The sequence below is a fragment of the Protomyctophum bolini genome (genome assembly GCF_963924005.1).
Source record: "Protomyctophum bolini genome assembly, chromosome: 1".
Taxonomy (NCBI): Eukaryota; Metazoa; Chordata; class Actinopteri; order Myctophiformes; family Myctophidae; genus Protomyctophum; species Protomyctophum bolini.
In genome coordinates this window covers 49,746,204-49,768,470 of record NC_137862.1, presented here as the reverse complement: position 1 = coordinate 49,768,470, position 22,267 = coordinate 49,746,204, and the positions used below count along the sequence as shown (strand labels likewise).

Genomic DNA, 22,267 nt, shown 5'->3' with positions numbered 1-22,267 from the left:
AATGTACCCATTCTACATACATACTGTGAATAAAACATTCAGGAATGAATTGCCAATTGGCAAATACAGATCTGTAACTCTGGGAATGTACAAAACGGTACCCTGAAATATAAACCTTGAGAACCTTTACTTTGGTATCCACAAATCGGTATCGATAAGTCTTGATCCAAGGCTAAAAGCCACTGAATTTGAACTTTAATCTACAGTTCCAAACGAAAAAATATATATATAATCGCCTCTTCGAAGGAATTGTCTCCTGCTGGGGGCTGCGCAAATTGAGGCCAGCCGACTCTATTCAAGCCTTTTCTTAATGAAAAATAATATAAATAACATTATTGAATAAATTCTTCAGTAGGCTATAAGAATCAAATCGAAACGTAATTTGTCCACACAAGGTTCCATTTAGTTACAACATGGCGCCTGTAAGCTCTCGCTCTCGAGTCAATTGGTTTCAATTGACTTCATTAAACGAACACGTGTTGGTCAATGCAGTCAAGTAATGTATGTTTAATGTAAAAACGGCATTTGTTCTGTAAATATAAAGCCAATGGATCTGTAATAAAGTATTAGACCTTTAAAAAGTCGAAATCGACAGTTGAAACTAAGTTTTAGCTCGTATCCACAATAAAGCTAACTTCTAATCATCCTCGACTTGATTGAACTGACCCAAAAGTAGGCTACAATTTTACATATACAGTAGTATAAAAAAAAATAACAGTATAAAAGTGAATAAGTACATATTATCTACCAGTACCAACCTTTACAACGTGTAGTTTTGTATTTGTTTGCGGGTTTTACGCGATGTGTTGCTGCTCCCTGATGTGTCTTGTGTCAGCACAGCAGACAGCACTAATAGTAATGAGCACTGCAGCAGCACCTGTGGGCCGTATCACTCCGCCGTAAACTTTTCAAACTATATTTCACCAAACTTTGACTATCAATAGTATGGTGTGTATGAAAAAGAAAGTATACACAACACAAGAAAGCAATGGCCTAATTTAAAACGCTCCCTGGCTGAGAGCACTGTGTGAGCAGCTTCGCAAATCTTCCTTCCGTACTACTTCTTAAAGCGCAATGAACAATTCTTCAACTTTAGTTTGAGGGGTGATTTGGGCGATTCCCAACCTGTGGATAAGGGCCCATTTTTGGGTCGTGAGGATATAACCCAGTGCAGTGCACCCCCAAAATATCGATGAATTGACTAAAAACTAAGGGACCACAATGGAAATAAGATTAATAGCGGACCTTATTGTACTGTATGTGCATGCTTAGGGTGCCCACCATAGGATTCCCACCATAGGTGCCCACCATTAGGGTGTCCACTGCCCACCATAGGTGCTCACCATAGGGTGCTTACCATAGGGTGCCTAGTGCCCACCATAGGTGCTCACCATAGGGTGCTTACCATAGGGTGCCCAGTGCCCACCATAGGTGCCCACCATTAGGGTGCCCATAATGATTTGTTTTTGTTGGTTTGTTTTTTTTGTACAGCAGACAGACACCAGAGGGCGATATACACAAGTTTGCGATTCATTCCAAGTTCCAACTAGAGAAGAAATGTCTCGCGATAGCTTGACACTGCCGTGCTACGGTTGCCAGAGCAACAACAACATCAATGTGGCTAACAGCACTCCGCAATGAAATGGTCAACTTTCCTTCAGGCTTGAAGATGGATTAATGTCAGCTACAGTACGATAATTAACTAAGGTAAACGCGTTACACGTAAAAACGTAATCCTTATTCAAGCATAACCTGAGTTCAGTTTACGGAGTCAAGTCATACCCTAGCTCCCTCTGGTTCATAGCCATACAAGCAGAAGCCAATGCTACTGAAGTTTCTGACATTTTTTAGACCCAGAGCGCGACATCCAAATTTCAGAAAAGCTTTATGGAGGGTTCCGAGAGGGGCTATCTGGTCCATATCCCTAATGCTTCTATGATTCAGGGCAGAATCATTGAAGCATTTAGGGCTAAGGGCTATGGACCAGAGCTAAGTCGTACCATATACCCCTAGCCCCATATACCCCTAGCTCTAGTCTAATGCCATTAATAGAGCTATGGACCCCCCCCCCCAAACAATAAGGATGTATAATTTAAGCTATCCGTTCTGTGGTTAAAATAGGCAAGTGACAACTTGGAAAATGTTAAATGTTGTTTAATGTTTTAATAGGCTACATTCTTTGTTGTTGTTGCCACTGTTGCAAAAATAGTTGCTCTTGAGACAACTTGTTTGTTTTGGCACTGTACTGACCTGTACACCAGAGAGATGCTATCATTAAGTAGTACATTTAAGTTTTTAACACATAGCTGTGAAGCTGATGGTGGTGTTGTTTTTATCTCTAGAGAAGGACAGCAGCACCTCCAGTGAGGATAATGGCGAGCCAGCAGCCACTGCCTGGTCGGGGAAGGCCCATGAGTCGCAGTGGCTCTGTGGTCCCAGTGGTGCCGGGCTCCGCGAGACCACCTACACCGATCAGACCTCCACCCACAGCGTCTCGCCTGGGAACCGGGGTAGGTGACATCAACAGAGAACTTTCAGGACTTTATAATCATAGTCAACTTAATTGGTTAAATGTTTTGCACATACTAATAATGTGCACAGAGAGAGAGAGAGAGAGAGAGAGAGAGAGAGAGAGCTGTTAATGGCATGACCAGTCAGTGTGGAAATCCAACCTCCCCGTCAGTTTATTTTCTGTGACTGTGGACTCGAGTCCACTCCATTCTCCTTACGGCTGTGAATGATGGACAGTGGACACTGATGCAAGCCCTTCAGAAGTCCTGGGTGCTACACCAGAATGCTATGTAATATGCTGCTGAACATTAATCAGGACGAAACAAACGCATTGCCAACAAGTGTCTGTATGGGGCACTGCCAACTAAAGTGTATCACTGTATCACAGAAGATGGCAGTCAGGATGTGAGACTAGCCATCACTGCCATCGACACCCGGAACTCTCGCAAAAATAGTTTTACTGTGTGAATCAGCACATGGGCATCTATCTGCCTATTCTTTTTCTCAAATGTTAAAATTTCATATTTGAAAAATGGTCTTACTGTATGCAATGTAGTTAAGGCCTAATACTTCTACAATTGCTACAAAACCTTTATTATAGCCAGTCATTTTGGATATAAACAAAGAAGTTGAAGGGTAAATGTAAGTCTGATAATGATGAACCGTGCATATTTGGAGCTTATGGTTGCCTTAACCTATGCATGGAAGCAAATAGTTCACATTTTCGCCATCATTTAGAATTGTCTTAAAGAAAAGACGTGTGTGTGTGTGTGTGTGTGTGTGTGTGTGTGTGTGTGTGTGTGTGTGTGTGTGTGTGTGTGTGTGTGTGTGTGTGTGTGTGTGTGTGTGTGTGTGTGTGTGTGTGTGTGTGTGTGTGTGTGTGTGTGTGTGTGTGTGTGCGCGCGCAAATTGTTTCTCTAGTTTGTCTTTGACCAGTTGTATGTTGTCTATTACAGATGGTTCCAGGTACAGCCCGTCCGGGTACAAAGGGTGGACCCCTCCCCACCCCTGGTTTACTGTCAGCCCAGATCAAGGTGACAGAAAGGCCTGTCACGCAACAGGGGCTCAGCGGCATGAAGACGGGCATGAAGGGTGGGTGAGAAGACATAGACAAAGGATAATGTACCCTCTGGTGAGGGTGACACGGGACCCATGTGAATCCTGCTCATTACCCAGCTACTGTACATAATGAAAGAAAAAAAAATATTTTCTTAAAAGTCATTCAGAAATATCAGGCATCAGAAAGCCTTAATTGACCAATCAGATTTGAGTGTTCAACAGAGCCATGTAATAAAATTGTTTTAATGAGGATTGTTTTAACGAGGCTGCTCTATCTCTCTCTCTCTCTCTCTCTGTCTGCCTTTTTACCCAGGTCCTCAGAGACAGATTCTGGATAAATCCTACTATTTGGGACTACTCAGGTAGGAAACTTTGCTATGTTGACTTGTTTTTCCTTCTTGGAGAGATGTTGGGAGTGATGCATGGAGGTACAGTATGTTTGGAGCTTGGCACAATGAAGCGTTTTACCCTCATTCAGGGTGAATCTGAATAGTACTTTTACTACTTATCTGAGTGTTCATTTAACTCTTGAGAGTGTAAAAATGGACACATACTCTCTGAGTGAAATTAATGTTTAGACCCGAGGACGATTCTTAGGTTTAGGTTTATTTATTTAGCATGTAGTACAAAAAATAGACAATAACATATCAAAGAAACAAAAATACAATGCAAGGAAAGGAAGAAGCCAGAAGGCTTATATGGAATCCTTTCCTGTAGGAAGAGGTCATTGGTTTAAAAGATTAAAAGTTCATAAAGAACAGTACATAAGTCTACAAGTTGGCAAAGGGGGGCAGCTGTGCAGTAAAGAAATAAAAACACAGACTACACAAAAAACAGAAATAAACAATACAACAACAAACACACAAAAGAAAATATAACGCATCAAGGTAAAACCTGTAATCTACAGAGAGGAAGAAATAAGATATTTCTTTAGATGTTTTTAGAATATTGCTATTGGAGCGGGGCAGACGGCTCATACCGATTTTGAATGTGAAATCATTCTCAGAAACCTTTTTTGAATGATCAGTAATTTAGTGAGATGTGTTGAATATGTAGCAGCCCAGACAATATTACAGTAATTAATATGAGGGAAAATTAAGCTATAGTGTTAAATGACATGAAGGAAGAACAAAAGGGCAGATTTTTCTCAATATACCAAGCATCTTCATAGACTTCATACATACAGCATCAATATGTTGTTTCCACCCAATAATGTAGTATGGGGAACCTGGCAAATTTCAGAGCCATTGATTAAAATTCTAGGTTTTTCTTTGGGAAATGTTTTGTTTATATTACTAAAAATCATGAAGTTGCATTTTTTTATATTGAGGGTAAGCTTATTCAATTGAAACCATTTTCAATTGAATAAGCTTACCCTCAATATAAAAAAATGCAATTCTACAAATGCCTTCTAAATCTTGACAGTTTTTTGAAAAACCCATGTTTCTATGTCAGTGGTTTTCAAACTATTTGACGTCAAGGACCCCCCCCCCAGAAGCCAAGATTTGACCTAAAAACGTTCGCTCTGAAATAATATAATACTCAAACACAATTTAAAAAAAATAGCAGACCTACAAGTTCAAGCTACGAGCTTGTAGATCTGCTATTTTCCATTAGCTAAAAGTATGCTTCAAACACCAAAAGGGGTCCCCGCCCCGGGATGGGTTAACTCTTGAGACTGTAAAAATGGACACATACTCTCTGAGTGAAATTAACGTTCCTGCATTTAAACGCAACTGCTACTGTATAACCTGCTCTCTCTCTCTCAAACACACTAGTCTCTGTCTGTTGGCTCATATCATCCAGCTCTAATAGACCCTTGTCTCTCTACTGTATGTTGTTGGTGGCATCAGGAGTAAGGTCAATGAACTGACCACAGAGAACAGTAAACTACAGAAGGAAATCGACAACTTCAATCAGGAGAACTCTGTCTATCTGTCTTACGAAAAGAGGTAAGGACCTGTTTTAAAATAAACAGTAGATTGTTATGAAACCAACATACAATTCGATATAAAATGTTTAAAACATGATTTTGTTGAAGAGTTTTTTCATAAGTTTTTCACAAAATATATTCATGTTTCGTATTTCAGTTTAAGACATAATGTATTCACTGTGCATCATTGAATGGCAGTCAGAGAAGCTAGTGTTTTTTTAGAATGATTAGTCTTGATTGATTGAACTATTTATTAACAGTTTTCAGAATGGGTACATAATACATTTCACATGAAAGCACAACTCCGTACAAATGGCTGTTACTGAGGACGACACTGTGATAAAGCATTACACTTGTTTACAACAGGGTCCACCATTTTCAATTCATCAGACGTACAAATATACACTACACTTATATATGAAAAACAGGAAATCATGTAAGGAGGTAAAAAGGGGGTAGAAGAAACGTATACAGAAAGAGGGTGGAGGATTCAGATTTGACGGGGGCCAGTTTCGAATTGCAGCCGTCCATAGGTGCCCTTTGAGAGCGCTTTTGAAGGAGTCAAGGGATTTGCATGTCTTAATGACTGTTGGTAGGGCGTTCCAAATTTTGGTGGCATAGGAGCGAAACAAATTTAGTCCCTTGTTTGTGCCTTCAGACCGAATAATCGGATGTGAGAAAATGCAAACCTCTATTTCTTTTTTTACACTAGAAAATCATTGGAATTGGAACGTTGTAATGTAATGTTGTAACTCCACCACTAGATGTCACCACACACTTTATCTCTATGTAACAAAGTTACACTGCTTGTTGTTGTACTGCCTTCAAGCTCATGATAAGTGCAATATTTCCCCTAGTCAAGTGAGCAGTGGATTAAGACATTTTTGTCAGTGCTAAACCCCTTATCTCTAAACTTCTTTGCCTATTTTAACTGTTCAAAAATGTTTTTCAAAATAGTAAAAAAAATAGGCAATCTACAAGCTCACAACATGCCGATGTAGATCGGCTAGTTGAACTATTAAAAAATGGTTTTCAAGATGTTTTTATTTTAAAAGTCAAAGAAGTTTAGGGATAAGGGGTTTAGCATGGACGAAGATAGAGCCCTTGGTCTCTCGGCAGGAGAGTCAGGGCGTGTTAATGCACATGCTCATTAGATTCACAACATCATACATTCAAATACATTTGGTTCGATTTCTCAGAGTTAAATTAACTAAATATTTTACTGTATGAATGGTAAACAAAAAAGGTAAAAATTAGGGTTGTCCTGATCCTGGAAATCGGGGCCGATCACTTTGTTTTCAAAATGATCAGAATCGGATCGGAAGCAATAATAAGGTGATCGGGACCTGCCTAGTATCAATATTAGATATTAGACTGGATGTTGTCTGTGATTTTGGATATTGTGCTATTGTGATATGGCATAAGTGTTCTATGAGGATTGGGAAAAATCATACTAAAAAATCATACTCAAAATCAAATTGGAATCGGATCGGGAGCAAAATAAAAACATGATTGGGACATCCCGAGTAAAACTAGTTACATCATGCACTTCCCTGGACTCCAATAAACACTGTCCACTGTGTGTCGTCTTCTGTCCTCTGCAGGGCGGAGGGTTTGGCGGGGGAGATCAAGGACCTGCAGGGCCATCTGGCCGACCACAACATGGTAAACGCATGGATTAAAATAAAGGTCTCAGTCGCCACGACTGATTTACAATTTACAATTTACAATTTAGGCATTTAGCAGACGCTCTTAATCCAGAGCGACTTACATTAAGCAAGAACAAAAGCATGGGAATACATCACATAAAAACATTTATCATGAAACATGCGTAAGCTAAGAAAGTAACAGTGGAATATCTATAATGAAACTATACATATAAGCTATACATCTATACTACTATGCTATACATTATGTACTATGACGTGCTATGACAATAGCACATACAATGCACTTATGCTGTCTACATAACATGCTATAAGTCTGTATCAAATGCTATCTAAGTCTACAGAATTGCTATCTAAGGGGGTGGGGTAAGTGCTATGGGCCATGATGGAGTCTGAAAAGGTGGGTTTTCAGACTACGGCGATTTCACTCAAATCACGTGATCACTTCAACTGGCGTGGAACAGGTTTAGAATGAATATACCTAAACATCATCATTACATTTTCAGTCATGAGATCTTTTGCCTTATTCCATGTGAACCACTCTCTGCACAGTGACATCCATTGTTATAGTCCTCCATGATACATCTGTGAGGTACTTAATTTCACACGGGCCAAGAAACGATTTGCACCCGTCCACCGGTCACAGCCTGTGCTACGGGCTACACATTTCATTTTGGAATTGGAATCGCCTCGTTGCCAAATAAGTTCATGTGAGGAATTGCCTTTGGCATGTGGTGCTGTGAGAGTCCCAACAACGCCACACCCATCCATTGACGCAAGACTATTTTCACGGTACAATTCTGGACATGCAGGACTCACATGAGTACAGCGAGTGCTTGGAACATTTTGCTGTTTAAACTTAATACGTGACCCAGAACAGGTGATATTGAACTTTTGTGGGATTTACTCAAAAGACACAAAATTATAATATGTTTCAATGTTACCACTCTGACGTGGTTTCTCATGTACAATTATTAATTATTATGCCATTCAGACGGTTGCATTTAAACCAAAAAAGCATCTTTTCATATCAGGGTATTATCAAAAATAATTTTGAAATGGAGGCCCATTAATTTGGTCTGCAACATGAAACCATTCCAAAACCTACAGGATTAGATGACTCAAGTCACCACCAGCTTCTTTTTCAGATTTGTTTTTGGCTAATCAGGAAATAATAATAATTATCAATAAATATAAAGGTTTTGTTAATTGTGGTAACAATTTGTATTTCCTGTGGTTGTATATCTACCAGCTGGTGGACATGTTGAACACCAGCACTGACATGGAGGATGTACTGAAGGAATTCAACATGGTGAGTACAAGCATTCACACTCGGAACACTAATACAATGTACAAGGCAAGCAGTCACACTCAGAACACTAATAAAATGTACAAGGCACGCAGTCACACTCAGAAGACTAATACAATGTACCGTACAAGCATTCACACTCAGAAGACTAATACAATATACAAGCATTCACACTCGGAAGACTAATTATACAATGTACAAATGAATGAGTTCTGCTCATTGCAAAATAGGCATGGCTCAGGGTAGAGGACAGAGTAAAGCAACTTGCAATGGGCCTGCTCTTGGAGATACCAGAGAAAACAGATACCCATGTACCTGTCCAGACTACTTCATTACAAATTAGGCATTTAGCAGACGCTCTTAATCCAGAGGGACTTACATTAAGCAAGAACAAAAAACATGGCGATACATCATATACTGTACACAAAAGATTGTTATCATGAATGATACGTAAGCTACCAACATACCAGTGGAATATCTATATAATGAAACTATGCATATATACTACTATATCTCTGCTGTCGGGAGGAAACCTCATAACTCCATATTTTCAGGAAATAAAAAATATAAAATTTTCATGAATTTAAGAACCCTATATTTTGAAAACAAAGCAATATAGCCTCATCAAAGTTGTTGTTGTAACTTTATATATTGTCAATTACTTCCATGAGACGGGGAGAGGTGGTTGAGTTAGTTGCTTTAGCAGACATTTTGAGAGTCCAATGAAGTTAATGTTAAGGTTTTGTCCAAAGCACTTTTTACTACTTTTCATTGGTTCAATATTTTCGAAAACAACACACAAACCTAAAGGGTGTTCAATAGCACTGATTTATGCCAAAACCTAAAAAAAATTGAGTTATGAGGTTTCCTCCCGACAGCAACGAATAGTGCTACAGTATGTCTACATAAAATGCTGTATAAGTTGCATAAGTTGAGCCTTTGCATACGCCAGTAAGGTGGTCGTGGCTAGGGCGAGTGCTACGGGCCAAGATACTGTACATGGTGGTGTGTCACATACCCTTGGTGTAGTGTCATTGCAACACTACAAGCTTGTTGTAGATGTGTGATTATATGCCCTGCATATGCATGTGTGGCTGCCACTGTGGAATATGTAGACGACAACCAATGTTACCGATTCAATCTTTTTATTTTGAAATTCATTCATTATTTCACATAAAAATATAAACATATCCTCCTCTCTCCATTGTGCATTTTTGCAGCTGAAAGCCCAGAATGACAGAGAAGCAGGGAGCATCGATGTCATATTTACAGAGAGACGAGAGTAAGTACCTATGTGTTGTCTTTGGACTGCTTGGGCATCATCTTGCCAGGGTGAGAGTTTCCACTGCAAAAAATACACAGCAATATCTAAAATGTAAATTCAACTCTGAAAGTGTAAAAAAATAGACCCCCTAAGCGCTGTAAAGCAACACATGTCATGCCAGTGTTTCTCTATCTATATGCATGAGTGTGTGTGTGTGTGTGTGTGTGTGTGTGTGTGTGTGTGTGTGTGTGTGTGTGTGTGTGTGTGGGGGGGGGGGGGGGGGGGGCACCCCACACAGGGGGGCACCCCACACAATCATGACCAGCCCCCACAGTTTTAGTAGGTGGCAGTGGATAGGCCAAGAAAAGGCAAATAACCACAAAAGCACAGCTAAAAAAAAACACAAAAATACAAAAAGGTCGAGCATCCCCTCCACCCCACACTATCAGCTTCTGGCTACGGGAATGTAATTTATCACTTTAACGTATCTGGCAGCTCTTTAATGATTTAATTTAGCCAAGATTGATTCTGTGCTGTATTCATTTCATTTCACTATAATTCAGTTCATATCAAGTCAGTCTGAAGCCTGAATGAAGCCTTGATGAATGAATTGGCCACAAATACAACCATCATCAGTGTTCAAATGGTTACAGTTCATTGACATTCATAGCAAACAATCTTTTGATTTATGCACGCAGAAAAATAGCACCAAACCCATTTCGTCAGATTTGCTGTGAATAGCAGATAAGCGTCTTCCTTTCTGTAGCCTGTCATTACGCATGATGTTAATGTTGCTGCATGTCCAGTTAGTGGTACAGTACAGTTCCATTATTTAATACACAAAGTGAAATGAAAAACTACAAAAGTAAGCTGGCAACCCTGGAAACGGTCAAGTTAACGTTCCGACTGGATTCCAGGGTGCTTAATAAAACATCTCCACTGCTGCTCACGAATCATTCTGACATACTGTATGATTGCAACAAGCATGATATTGTAAGAATATCTGGCTGAATGAAAAAGTAATCAAAGTTCATTATAGTTATTTGGCAAGTTCTCTGGTGTCATTTCAAATCCTGAATGTGCAACAGGCGTGTTTTCTATAGAAACCCCTCAGAAATGGACTGTGTGTGCAGTCTGTGTGCACCAGCATCATGGCAGGAGGTTGGCTCATTTGATTAGAGGCACTGGAAAGGGCTTTGTCAGTATGTTTTTTTTTAAATCTTTTCCATGATTTATCTTGCAAACCGCTGGGTGTTGTCTAACCTCAGTGTGTCATAATGGCATCAGCCGCAAACAAATCAGTCAGCTCCATGTATGGGCACAAAAGATGCCATGGGACAAGGACTGACAGATGCATAGATCTCCATATGCGACCAAATTTGACTGAGGGACTGCCATTGTTTTAGTTTTTTCATGTCATATGAAAGCAGGGAATCATAGCTTCAAATTGACATATTATTTGTTCAGTTTGACCCACCAGTTTTGGAGATATGGCTTATAGAGTAATGTCTTGCAGAAAACAGCGAGTTGCGAAAACAGGCTTGAAATGTTCACTTCTGTGGTTTACACCTAGCTACATGTTTGAGCATTTATTTCATATTTACATGTCTTCTGTGGTCTCTAACATTACACCTAGCTACATGTTTAAGAATTTATTTCATATTTACATGTCGATTTCAGCTCTGACACTTAGAGCTTAGAGTCTGCCTGTGCTATTAACTCATTTTGAAAAAGAAAAAAAAGTTTTTCTCCTCTGGTGAAAAGCTGGAATTTGCACGATGGCAGGCTCTCAGTCAAATCTGGTCACATATAATGTGCATATCTGATGGATCAGCGGTACAACGTAGGTGTGAGGCCCGAATCTCTGATCATGCCGTTATCAGACTAAGTGCATTTAGCTTAGCTCAGAATTATTTCTGTCTTCCTCAAGGATATACCCTGCATTCTGTGAGCATTGATGATGTGAAACCTTATTGGTAACATCAACCTGTAACCCCTTTCTTGCAAAGAGCCATCCCACCCCTTCACCCATGTCATTTTATGTTGCTTTGTCAGCAGCTGTTTGGAGTCTGTTGAGTGTTGAGAGACTCTTTTTTTGGTTTACCACCAAGATTCCAAGTGTGACTTTGATATGTTGGCTTGAGGCCAGTGATTTGGAAGTCAGCAGGCCAAACAAGATACAGCGGTCAAAAGAGTCTTTGTCTTGTGTTTTGAAACTAAACACCCGACAAACACTGTGCAAACGCCTGAGTCACAGAAGCCGCCAGGCGGACCGTTTTGTGCAGATATACTGTAAAGCTGGCTGCTCAGGTCAGCAGATAACAGTACATAACATGACATGACATAACATGTTCAGATGATTACACAGTTGTGACTGTGAGGTTGTTGTCACAGTAAACCTCAACTTAAAGGTTCACAAATTTCTAACTTAAGTTGTATGACATACTTGCCATTAATATAGTGGTTGCAACTGTATTCATTGATTGCCTGAGTCCCGTGGTGGGAGTTCTGCTCTGATTATGGCGAATATTAAGTAGTTCCGGTCATTTTGTGGGGGGCACAGGGGCCACACATTAAAATGTGATTATTTAAAAAAAAACTAGCATCATTTGTATTGTTGACCTATTTCTAAAATATTAGCCCAACTTTCGCTCAACTTTGACCCTATTTCATACAACTTAAGTTAAAAGATTCTGAACTATCCCTTTAACTGCAAGAATGAGCCTGTGCCGCTCTGACGCTTGTGATGTTAATCAATGGTCAAGATATACTTTTTAGAGGAAAGTATCTGGGGACAAGATAGTTGACGGTAAAGAAATCCACGATATCCCTCACATTTATATGACTAAAACCCACTGAAGGTACGGACCAGATGCTGGTAGATTTTCTAAATTTAGAGTAGCCAGTTATTTTTTAGCCCCTTTTCTCTCCAATTGAGTTGCCAATGAATTCCTCCCCACATAGTTCTGTTTTGTCACCACTGTTGTGTACTGTAACTGGCTCGCCTGCCAAGTGAGGAGCCTCCACCGGGAGGACCTCGCACCTCCATCTTACAGCCCCATGCCGACAGGCCCGTTGGAGTACATTCAGCAACAGCCGGATTCCCTCCCTTGAACACTCCCAATTGACGCTTAGCCGAACCAGATGTAGGCGAGCGATTCAAACCCCTAGACTATAGTCTGCAGTGGTGGACAGGTATTTGACCGCATGCATGTGCCACCCGAGGGCCCTCCAGATGCTTTTTTATTTTATTTTAAATTTGCTTTAAAACGAGGAATTCAATCATCATTCAGAAGTCTTGCTCTGGGGGTAGAGTGGCTGGATGGTAATCGCAAGGTTGCCAGTTGGAGTAATATGTGTATGTGATAAACTGGAAGGTGAGGATATCATCATTCCACCATGTGATAATGATTATAATTGTAGTGCTTTGGGTTTATCAGCTTCTATAGATGGGAATTGGGAAAGATGGGACACTTTGACATTCTCTGTCATCAGTCAGTTGAACTTAAACAGAGCATTTCTTAGAAAAAATAAATATGATCCTGTCATAAAATCTATGAACATCGTCGCTCTGACGGTGTTTAAAAAAAACCACCCCATCTTTCCTTTGGTTCGTCGGCTCACGATATGTCCTCAGCCGTGGCCGCGCTGCTATACTTCCCGGAGTTCCCCCCGCCGCCGCCGCCCGCTCTGTAGTCGGCCGTGTCGATGTAGCGGTCCTCGATGTAGCCGTCCTCGTCTTCCTCCTCGTCTTCCCCGTGCTGACTGCTGACCTCCAGCTCGTAGGCGGACGCCTCCGTCTGCTGCGTGTCCAGGCTGTAGTTGGAGTAGCGCCCGGCCGCCGTGGTGAAGATGTGTGGCTCGTCGTCCTCCCGCAGCCGCTGGTGCCGGTAGTTGAAGAGGAGCTTGTACCAGGACGGCGACTTGAGGGCACAGACGATGACGGTGGAGGTGATCATGGTGATGGCGAGGACGCCCACCAGCAGCTTCCAGGTGTTGCCCAGGAGCGGGATGCCGGTGCTGCCGCTGTCGGAGCCGACTAGGATGTAGAGGGGAGGAGGGGGTAGAGTTTAAAAGAAACCGCCTCTGAAGGTTAAAAAAAATGTCTTCTGAATTGAATATAACCACACCTGGGGGGTCTATTTAGACTAGAGTAATGTTAACTCCATAGACACGTAGGCTACAAATGAAAAAAGCACTCCATCTCTAACTTAGGTCAGCAGCAGCAGCAGCAGTGTGAGCTCACCATAGCCATTAAGCCATAATAACCATCGCTTATTCTCTCCGTCAGACACGGCAGCCAAATCTCTGGCATGACCAATCACATGCTGTGCTCTGCCATGGTGATGTTGGTTCACTGCAATAAACTCCTATTGTGTTTATTGGATTAGATGAAATACATTGTTTGCCAACAATTTAGTCAGCAGTAGCCCGAAGGGAAGTGACCTGCCCTTGTGACTGGAATTAAGCATTATGGAGGGCTTGTGATGAGAAGGTCACTGGTTTAAAACCCTGGAGTCAGGAGCGGAGAAGATTTATAGGCAAAACTCTACTGTTGCTCTGCAGCTTAACCTAACCATAACCACAAGCACGGGAGCAGCACATGTCGGACCATCGCATTTTCGCATCGCATGTCCCCGCGCTTCGGACCTTTGGTGTGTCGGATCTTCGTGCGCACCCCCCCCCATGAGCAGGGCACCCAATAAGTGTGTTAGCAGTACTCCACACTGTAGTAGTACTAGCAGCTAGTACTGTACTGTCCTGTAGCAGTACTAGCAGTGTTCATTTTGTCTACTAAAACTATGACAAATTTTGTTCGACTACCTTTTTTTCCACTGACAAAAATCACACCCGCGTGAAGTGAGGGGCGCTCTTATCATCTCGCAACATCGAGGAGGGAATTCGGTATAGCTTGGTGATGCAATGATGATGTAAAACAAACATTAAATTCTATTTATTGTTAATGGGATTTAATGTTAGTGACTAAACAAACATTGACCTCTCTCTCTCTCTCTCTCTCATTAGCAGGCAACATTGCACTATCCCTCTCTCTGTTTCTGGCGCCCCCTACTGGTACCCTATAGTCATATACTCGTGCTCATGGCCATATAGTCACATAGGCGCATAGGCACGGACATTGCTGGTTGTAGGAGTGGTTGCACCACTCAAAAACTAAGCTATGATGACTAATACTAAGACAATAAATATAAGCTAGACTAAAATGTCAGGTAGGGAGTAGGGACAAGTGGAGAAGAGATCCAGTAGAACTAAAAGACAACAGTCATTTTATGTTTGGTTGCGCTCGGGTGTTGTGCTCTGAAAATAGCAGATCTACAAGCTCACAGCGGCGCATTGCACCATGACGTGTAGATCGCTTGTAGATCGGCTATTTTCAGCATGCAACCAAGTGCAAAATCAAGTGCCATTAAGATGCCATCGAGGCCTGCCAAAATACATTTTTGTCGACAAAATAAATTGTAGATTTAGTCGACTAAAATTGTATGATATTTAGTAGACTAGAATAAAATAACCTGTTCACATACATATATGCAAAAAAGTCTCCCTTAACGCTCTGAGAGGGCTGAAACGGCTCTTCTCCGTTAAAGTAAGCCATCTTACCTTTGTTAGACGTGCTGGTACTGTGGGTCGTCATCACTACTGTGGCTGAATGTGTGGTGGGCTGGTTTGGGGAGGTGGGCTGGTTTGGGGAGGTGGGCTGAGCTGTACTTGCAGAGCTGGTTGGTGGTAGTAGAGTTCCTGTAGTTGTGGAGGGCAGTGTTGGATTTGGTGTCGTTTGCGGTGGCACTACTGTAACCCACACGGGTTCTGGGTTACAGTCGGCTGAAGCCTTTAGGATAGTTCGAGCGGCCCCGTCTTCTGGGGAAGCACACTGACCAGCTGCAGGTGAAACACACACAGGATAAGAAGTGGGTGACTTTCTTTTTGTAATTTGTCTTAAACTAGACCGGTGCCCGCCTGTAGAGCACTGAGTCGGTAACGATGGAAGTTGGAGATCCACCCGGTGGGGTGAACGGTTCTCAAGTCGCGTGCATTACAGACGTACACACAGACATACAGAGACTTTGGTGCATTTATAGATGATAATAATAATAATAATAACTAGAAAAGAATCGCTGCAAGCAGCGATAAGGCAGGACCAAGCAGGAAGGCAATAAGCAATAAGAACAATATGCACAATAAGAAATAGAAACATGGAAGAGTGAACTAGACCAAAGGGATTGGGGGAGATATTATAGTCTTTTGAGGCCATCAGTGAAATTGTTAAATAGTAATCCTACCTATTTGGACATGGAAGGTAATGAGCCTGTCGAGGGGTTGCAGTGGTCGGCAGGAACAGTTCCATGGGTTCTCCCGTAGGTCCACTGATCTCAGCCGCTTCAGATCCACAAAGGTTCTATTGTCCAGAGCCTCCAGACTATTGGCTCTCAGGCTCAGCACCTCAGAGAAACGGAAGCATTTTAATCAGCCGACAGGACAAGAAACAACGTCGGCATGCTACAGTTACAAAGGATGCCAAAATTGATCCGTCGCCGTCTCTATTTTTTTCCCAGCCAGCCTGATTATTGTTATTTCTTTTAACAGAAAAAGGCTTCCTTTTTTTGTTACAGCTTACCTACGTAGTCACGAGATGGTTAATTTGACCTCATTTGACCCAGTAAGACCTAAGAACGATTCTACAAATCCTTCTAATTTCTTCAAAACGAGTGTTACTATATATCAGTGCAGGTTCTCAAACCTTTTCATGTCAAGGAACCCCAAAATGTATTTGGCCGCCGACCCGCATCTCAAAATGTTTCCTTCCATGTTTGAACATATATAATAGTATCATTTGCTTTGCTTGCATTGATTGGTTAGCTACCGGTCAGCTACCTGTCATATTACCAGAGGGGTTAATATCAGTTATCCCCGCCTCAGGTCTTTTATCACTGCCCTCAGCCAGGGCAAATAAAGGCTGAAGTCGTATGTGAAGTGATGTACTAATGAAATAAGGTCCAAATAATGGCTAGTTGGACAGACCTGCCAAAGTGTCTGGTATAGAACTGGAAAACATGCTAGCCACAGCCAAGAGTAGCAATTTGCCTGATACAATACAACAGTGTTTCTCAAACATTTTAATTTCATCATGTTATTATGAGTTTTTATAAGCCTTTATAATGCTTTATGTCATAAGTCATACGTTTAACTATAATACTTAAGGTCAAGTATTAATAAGATCAAGGTGCTTATCTGTAATCATAATGGATGGTTATGGTGTGCCATAACGGTGTGTAGGTACAGTCTGTATACTGTAACTCATGTTGTATTTATTCTTTCACATTTAAACATTATAAAAAATAAGTAATAACTACTTCACACATAGAGATAATGGGTTTTACACTTGAGAGATGTCACAGTGTATTGTTTTCTTATGACAGAATGAACAACTACTGCACATTGCTGCCAGATACCTGCAGGGTTGGTAATTAAGGCCCCTGAACACATGTGTAAATACTAAGCATGTAACGACACGATGCGTATCACGATATGAGGTTAACGATACGATTTTTCACGATATTTTCAACACAATTATTTTCCAGACAAATGACCGATAAATCTTTTTTTCACAATTTTGATTCGACTACATTGCAAAAGTAGCATTACTTTTTATGTAAAATTACTTCATTTCTGTGCAACAACTGTAAACATGCTTTCATGTTTAAACCTAGCTCGAGTTAACATTTCTTCTTTTCTTTGATGGCATCTTAGGATAGATGTAGACCTATTTGACAGTGCAGAAACATCTTAGGATAGATGTAGACCTATTTGACAGTGCAGAAACATCTTAGGATAGATGTAGACCTATTTGACAGTGCAGAAACATCTTAGGATAGATGTAGACCTATTTGACAGTGCAGAAACATCTTAGGATAGATGTAGACCTATTTGACAGTGCAGAAACATAATTGCCTTCCTTGATGTATTAAAGGGACACTTCACCCTTTTTGCAAAAACATATATGTTAATGACGTTAAGAAGCTTTAGAACACTTTCATGGGGGTCTTTAAAGACCCCCCAGGAAAGTGTTCTAAAGCTTCTAAACATCATTAACATATATTTTTTTGCAAAAAGGGTGAAGTGTCCCTTTAATGAGCATCAATAACGACCATCACCTGTCACAGACACATACAGCTCCCCTCTGCAGGCCTCTACTACTGAAAGTGACTGCATGGAGTCTGTCTCATTCACTCTCCAAAAGCAGTGAATATGATGGAATATGATATTTTTTTTAATCGATATTACATTTTAATAAATCGATACATATCGTCGGGATATAATATCGATATATATATCCATATACTGTACGATATATCGTTACATGCCTATAGTAAATACCTCCAGGTTGGTGAGGCCCCTGAACACATCTGTAGGCAGAGACGTCATTAGGTTGTGGGAGAGGTCCAGTTCTGTCAGCTCATCAAGGCCAGAGAACGCTTTGGGATCCACCCTAATAGAACAATACAATACAGTATAGTATTATTGAACCCATTTAGACCTGAGCTTGATTCTACAAAATGTCTTCTAAATCCTGACAGTTTTCTGAAATACCAATGCTTAAATGGAAAATGGTGCATTTATATAGCGCCTTTATCCAAGGCGCTTTACATCAGGAGCAATTAGGGGTTCAGAGTCTTGCTCAAGGACACTTCGACAATAACTCTGGGGGAGCCCGGGTTTCGAACTGGCAACCTTGCGGTTACAATCCAGCCACTCTACCCCTGAGCTTTTTCAGTTTTGCTCAATATTTCATCTCAAGGACCCCAAAAATGATATGTAATCAAAATATATTGTTCCAGGGACCCCCCTAGAAGCGTTCGCTCTGAAATAATTATATATTCAAAGATTTGCGCCAAATTTTCACGATTTTTTCAAAAATAAGCTTGTAGATCTATTTTTCAATAGCCAAAGCATAACTTAATGCTTAAAACACCAAAAGGGGTTCCCGGCAAGAATGGATTAATGGATAGTCTCTGTTTAGAGATAGAGATACAGTAACTAACACTGCCTCAAAAATAACTCAAATGCCTTGTTACCTGCCAAAGTGTCTGTTAGTGCATTACAAAATAGTGAAAATACCAATATTTATTTAGGACAGCAGGTAAGACAGGAATGATGAAGGCCTAACCGCCGAAACCTTGGATACATTCCTGTCTTACCTGCTGTCCTAAATAAATATTGGTACTCTGGCTATTGGTGTGTGCGGCCGGCCACCTTCTTGCTTTTTCAAGATCTCCTCAAAAGAAATGGTTATGGCAAAACTTAACTTAAATAATAATCACTATTATGGGTCCGTAAAACATTTATTGAGCTCTTTTGAATGCATTAATTGCATACACTATTCGGTGATATATTTCCTGCCTATTCAGGCCCGAAACCGAATAGGCCGAAAATGCATTTCTTTTTGCCATTTTCTGCCGAATATTTCCTGCGGCCGGATATTCGATGCATCACTGTAACATACAGTGATGTAACGTGTCAGTGGGGGGGGGGGGGGGGGGGGTGAAGAGCCTTACCTTCTGATGTTGTTGCTGGAAAGGCTAAGCACTTTGAGCCGTGACAGTGCAGAGAAGAACTCTCCAGGTACCGTTTTAACGAGATTATTATCCAAGTGAAGCTCTGCCAGGCTGCTGTAGTTGGCCAGAGCCGAGCAGTCCGCCGCTGACAACTCAATGGAGTTGTTCCTCAGGTCCATAGTAGTGATGTTCTGTCCATAGTTGGACGGGATGGCAGATAGGTTCTTGTTCGTCAAGTCCACCGTCTGTTGTCAGGTCAGAGAACGGTTCAGACTCAGATTTAATAGCATTTTGACAGTTTTGCTATACCGATTATGTCTGTACAATTCAATTTTGCTCATTCAAAATATAACTGTAGGTCTGTATTATAAATGTTTACGGCATCACTAGCACCTGACTATATGTGCTCTCACTTAGTTTGTCTGTTCTGTTAATGGTTATCTGGTAAAACCATATTTCTATTTAAAAAATATGGTTCTTTTTTTTTTTGTTATAAAAGAAAACCTAATAAAATGCTCTATAGGTCGGCTTTAAAAAAAAAAAGAATAATAAAAAGATAATCATTTACAGAACAGAGTTACTTACTTATTTCTGTAGACTCATTCAGACTGAAACAGCCTGGCAACCGACGATCTAACAAACTATAGGCTGCTGTGAAAACCTCTGGTAAATTCAGTCATGCTGAAGATGAAGTATAGCTCCACTCACCACCAGTTGATCCTCTACTGTGTCTCCTGTGGAATGTCCCACAGCGCCCACGGCCACCACCGACAGCCACAGCAGTAGTCCTGGGCTCCATGCCATGTTCTGTGACAAGTAATTGTGCTAGAGATGGTATTTAAGACCCCTGCACATACATACATACACACACCTCTGCAATGACAGCTAATAGTACCTCAGCTTACAGCTTATGTCGCCAAGTTCTGCCTGTCTTAACGTCTGTCCGTGACGCGCCTCTCCTCTACTCTGTGTCTCTCGGCTACAGTCTCATGAAGAATAAATTAAACGCCACAGGGAAGCCACTGAAACGACACATATTGCGTTGCTGGCGCTACCGTACAGTAGCGGTGTCCTCTCTCCGATCACCTACTGTAGAAGTGAGACAAATCACAGACCGTCTGATGACGAAGACGGTCTGGTGACACTGTGACATGTGTGCGGGGTATGTCTGAGTGACTGACTGTAGAGTCCTCTGTTCAACGGAGCTGTCAGATGTTTTGCACCCGGGGGGCATGGTCTGTATGTACTGTAAACTGCAAAAATAATTAGAATACAACTCGGCTGGTTGGTCCTGTATTGATCCTTTGTTTAATATATCTTGGGTCATGTTATTAAGTGTTAATTTAACGACTCAAAGAGTGTGAAAATAATTTTAACACTCGGAATTTTACAGTGTATGAGAGGGGCCAAACAAAGAGGGCCATTGTGTACCGAAGCAAATGTCCCGGGGCTTTCACTGCACTTTATCTGTCGCAGAACGTGATGTTTGCAACAGGGGCAAGAAGAAAAACGAATTACCTTTTTATCTCTTTAATCTTGTTGAACGTCAACCGAGAAGTATTTTTTTCCAAGAGTCGCTGTGGGAGCAACAGCAGGACAACTGAAATGATGCAGACATTTTCCATAACAGCAGTTAAAAGTTGGTTACCACCTTTCACTAGCTCTTTACATCACACATGAACACACGATTATATGACCTTTTCTCTCTGTCTGTCTAGCAATTCTCTGCCATATACTTATTCTAGAATAAATCTTTGTTCCGCTCTTTGTCAGGGCTTTGTGACCTTGACCCTCGCTCAACGCCAGGTTGTTAATGGTACCCCAACCTTTGCAGCTGTCACAAAGTTTCCCAAAGGGTTTTGGTTTGGAATAAATTCAGAGGTGATAGTATAGACACCTTTTATGAACACATTTGTGAAGAAGGCTATTAAGTAAGCATTAAGTATTCCAGATTGATGCAAAATTCGGCTAACTTTCCCTAACTAATTGCTTTAATCACCCAGGTTACGCTGGGTTGGTGGTGCTAATTGCATCACGTGACTTAGAGGAATAAGGGACCGGTTACTGGAAATCTAGGTCAAGTTTAGAAATAGCCCAGAGCCTTTTCTTAACCACTCATCTTCCCTTTGTTCTTTATTGGCTAGGGAAAGGCTCCAATGTAATGTCAATTGAGTTACATCTTAAATACGTCATGAAATGAAAAACATGTTTTTTCGCACTTTTAGAGCATATCCGTGAGATATAAGGATGCCAAATTTAGTTTTGTGTATTTTTATGTCTTAACCCATTCTAGGCGGGAATCTGGAATGTCTTAGTGTTAGTCTAGTTTTAGTCAACTAAATATAGTAAGATTTTAGTCAACTAAATCTACAGTTGATTTAGTCGTATAAAATGTATTTTGTTGGGCCTTGATGCCGTCGTAATGACTGATTTTACACTTGCTCAAAATAGCCGATCTACAAGCACACAACGCGTCATGCTGTGACGCGTTGTGAGCAGATCTGCTATTTTCAGCATGCAACCAAGCGTAAAATGACTTATACTGGATCTCTTGTCCAGTGTCCACTAGTCCCTTCCTAACATTTTAGTCTAGTTTTTATTTGTTGACGAAATTGTCAGTATAATAATTCTTAGTTTTAGTCGTCATAGCTTATAGTTTTCATGTAGTTTCCATTTTGTTTTTGTCAGTGAAAAAAAGGTAGTCGACGAACATTTTTCGACGAAAACAACACCTCTGTCCTGTTTTCATTGTTTCAGTGTTTTCGTCAATCTTAATGGAAAGTAAACAAAAACGCAAGGAAAAGCCAGGATATTTTTATATCTACAATATCTACATTGTAGATATAAACTTAATGCGTTGGCGTATTTCATAATAATTTCATACAATCATTCTGAGAGGAATACACTTCTTACCTTCTTTGTCACGGCAATGAGGAAGCTGAATGTATTCTA

At 40.8% G+C, this 22,267-nt stretch overlaps 2 protein-coding genes across 3 annotated transcripts in view; one reads left to right on the top strand and one right to left on the bottom strand.

Annotated features, from left to right (window-relative positions):
• The first annotated feature begins 1,584 nt into the window (after window positions 1-1,584).
• Window positions 1,585-22,267, top strand: part of ift74 (intraflagellar transport 74) — a 40,783-nt gene continuing 20,100 nt past the window's right edge. Inside the window, exons 1-8 of one of the 2 annotated variants that reach the window (XM_080793137.1) lie at window positions 1,585-1,707; window positions 2,343-2,510; window positions 3,468-3,603; window positions 3,884-3,932; window positions 5,424-5,522; window positions 7,108-7,168; window positions 8,423-8,482; window positions 9,700-9,761. In XM_080793137.1, coding sequence (XP_080649263.1) covers window positions 2,373-2,510; window positions 3,468-3,603; window positions 3,884-3,932; window positions 5,424-5,522; window positions 7,108-7,168; window positions 8,423-8,482; window positions 9,700-9,761 — 605 coding nt within the window. In that variant the 5' untranslated portion in view covers window positions 1,585-1,707; window positions 2,343-2,372. The remainder of the gene's footprint in view (window positions 1,708-2,342; window positions 2,511-3,467; window positions 3,604-3,883; window positions 3,933-5,423; window positions 5,523-7,107; window positions 7,169-8,422; window positions 8,483-9,699; window positions 9,762-22,267) is intronic. The other variant, XM_080793138.1, reaches the window with a different exon arrangement.
• LOC308314655 (leucine-rich repeat-containing protein 19-like) lies at window positions 13,232-20,119 on the bottom strand (the record flags this gene model as incomplete). The annotated part of the gene is made up of 5 exons (XM_080762287.1): window positions 13,232-13,782; window positions 16,043-16,202; window positions 18,138-18,249; window positions 19,316-19,560; window positions 20,024-20,119. 5 exons carry the CDS (start codon window positions 20,117-20,119, stop codon window positions 13,364-13,366), a joined length of 1,032 nt encoding a protein of 343 aa, XP_080618413.1. The 3' UTR covers window positions 13,232-13,363.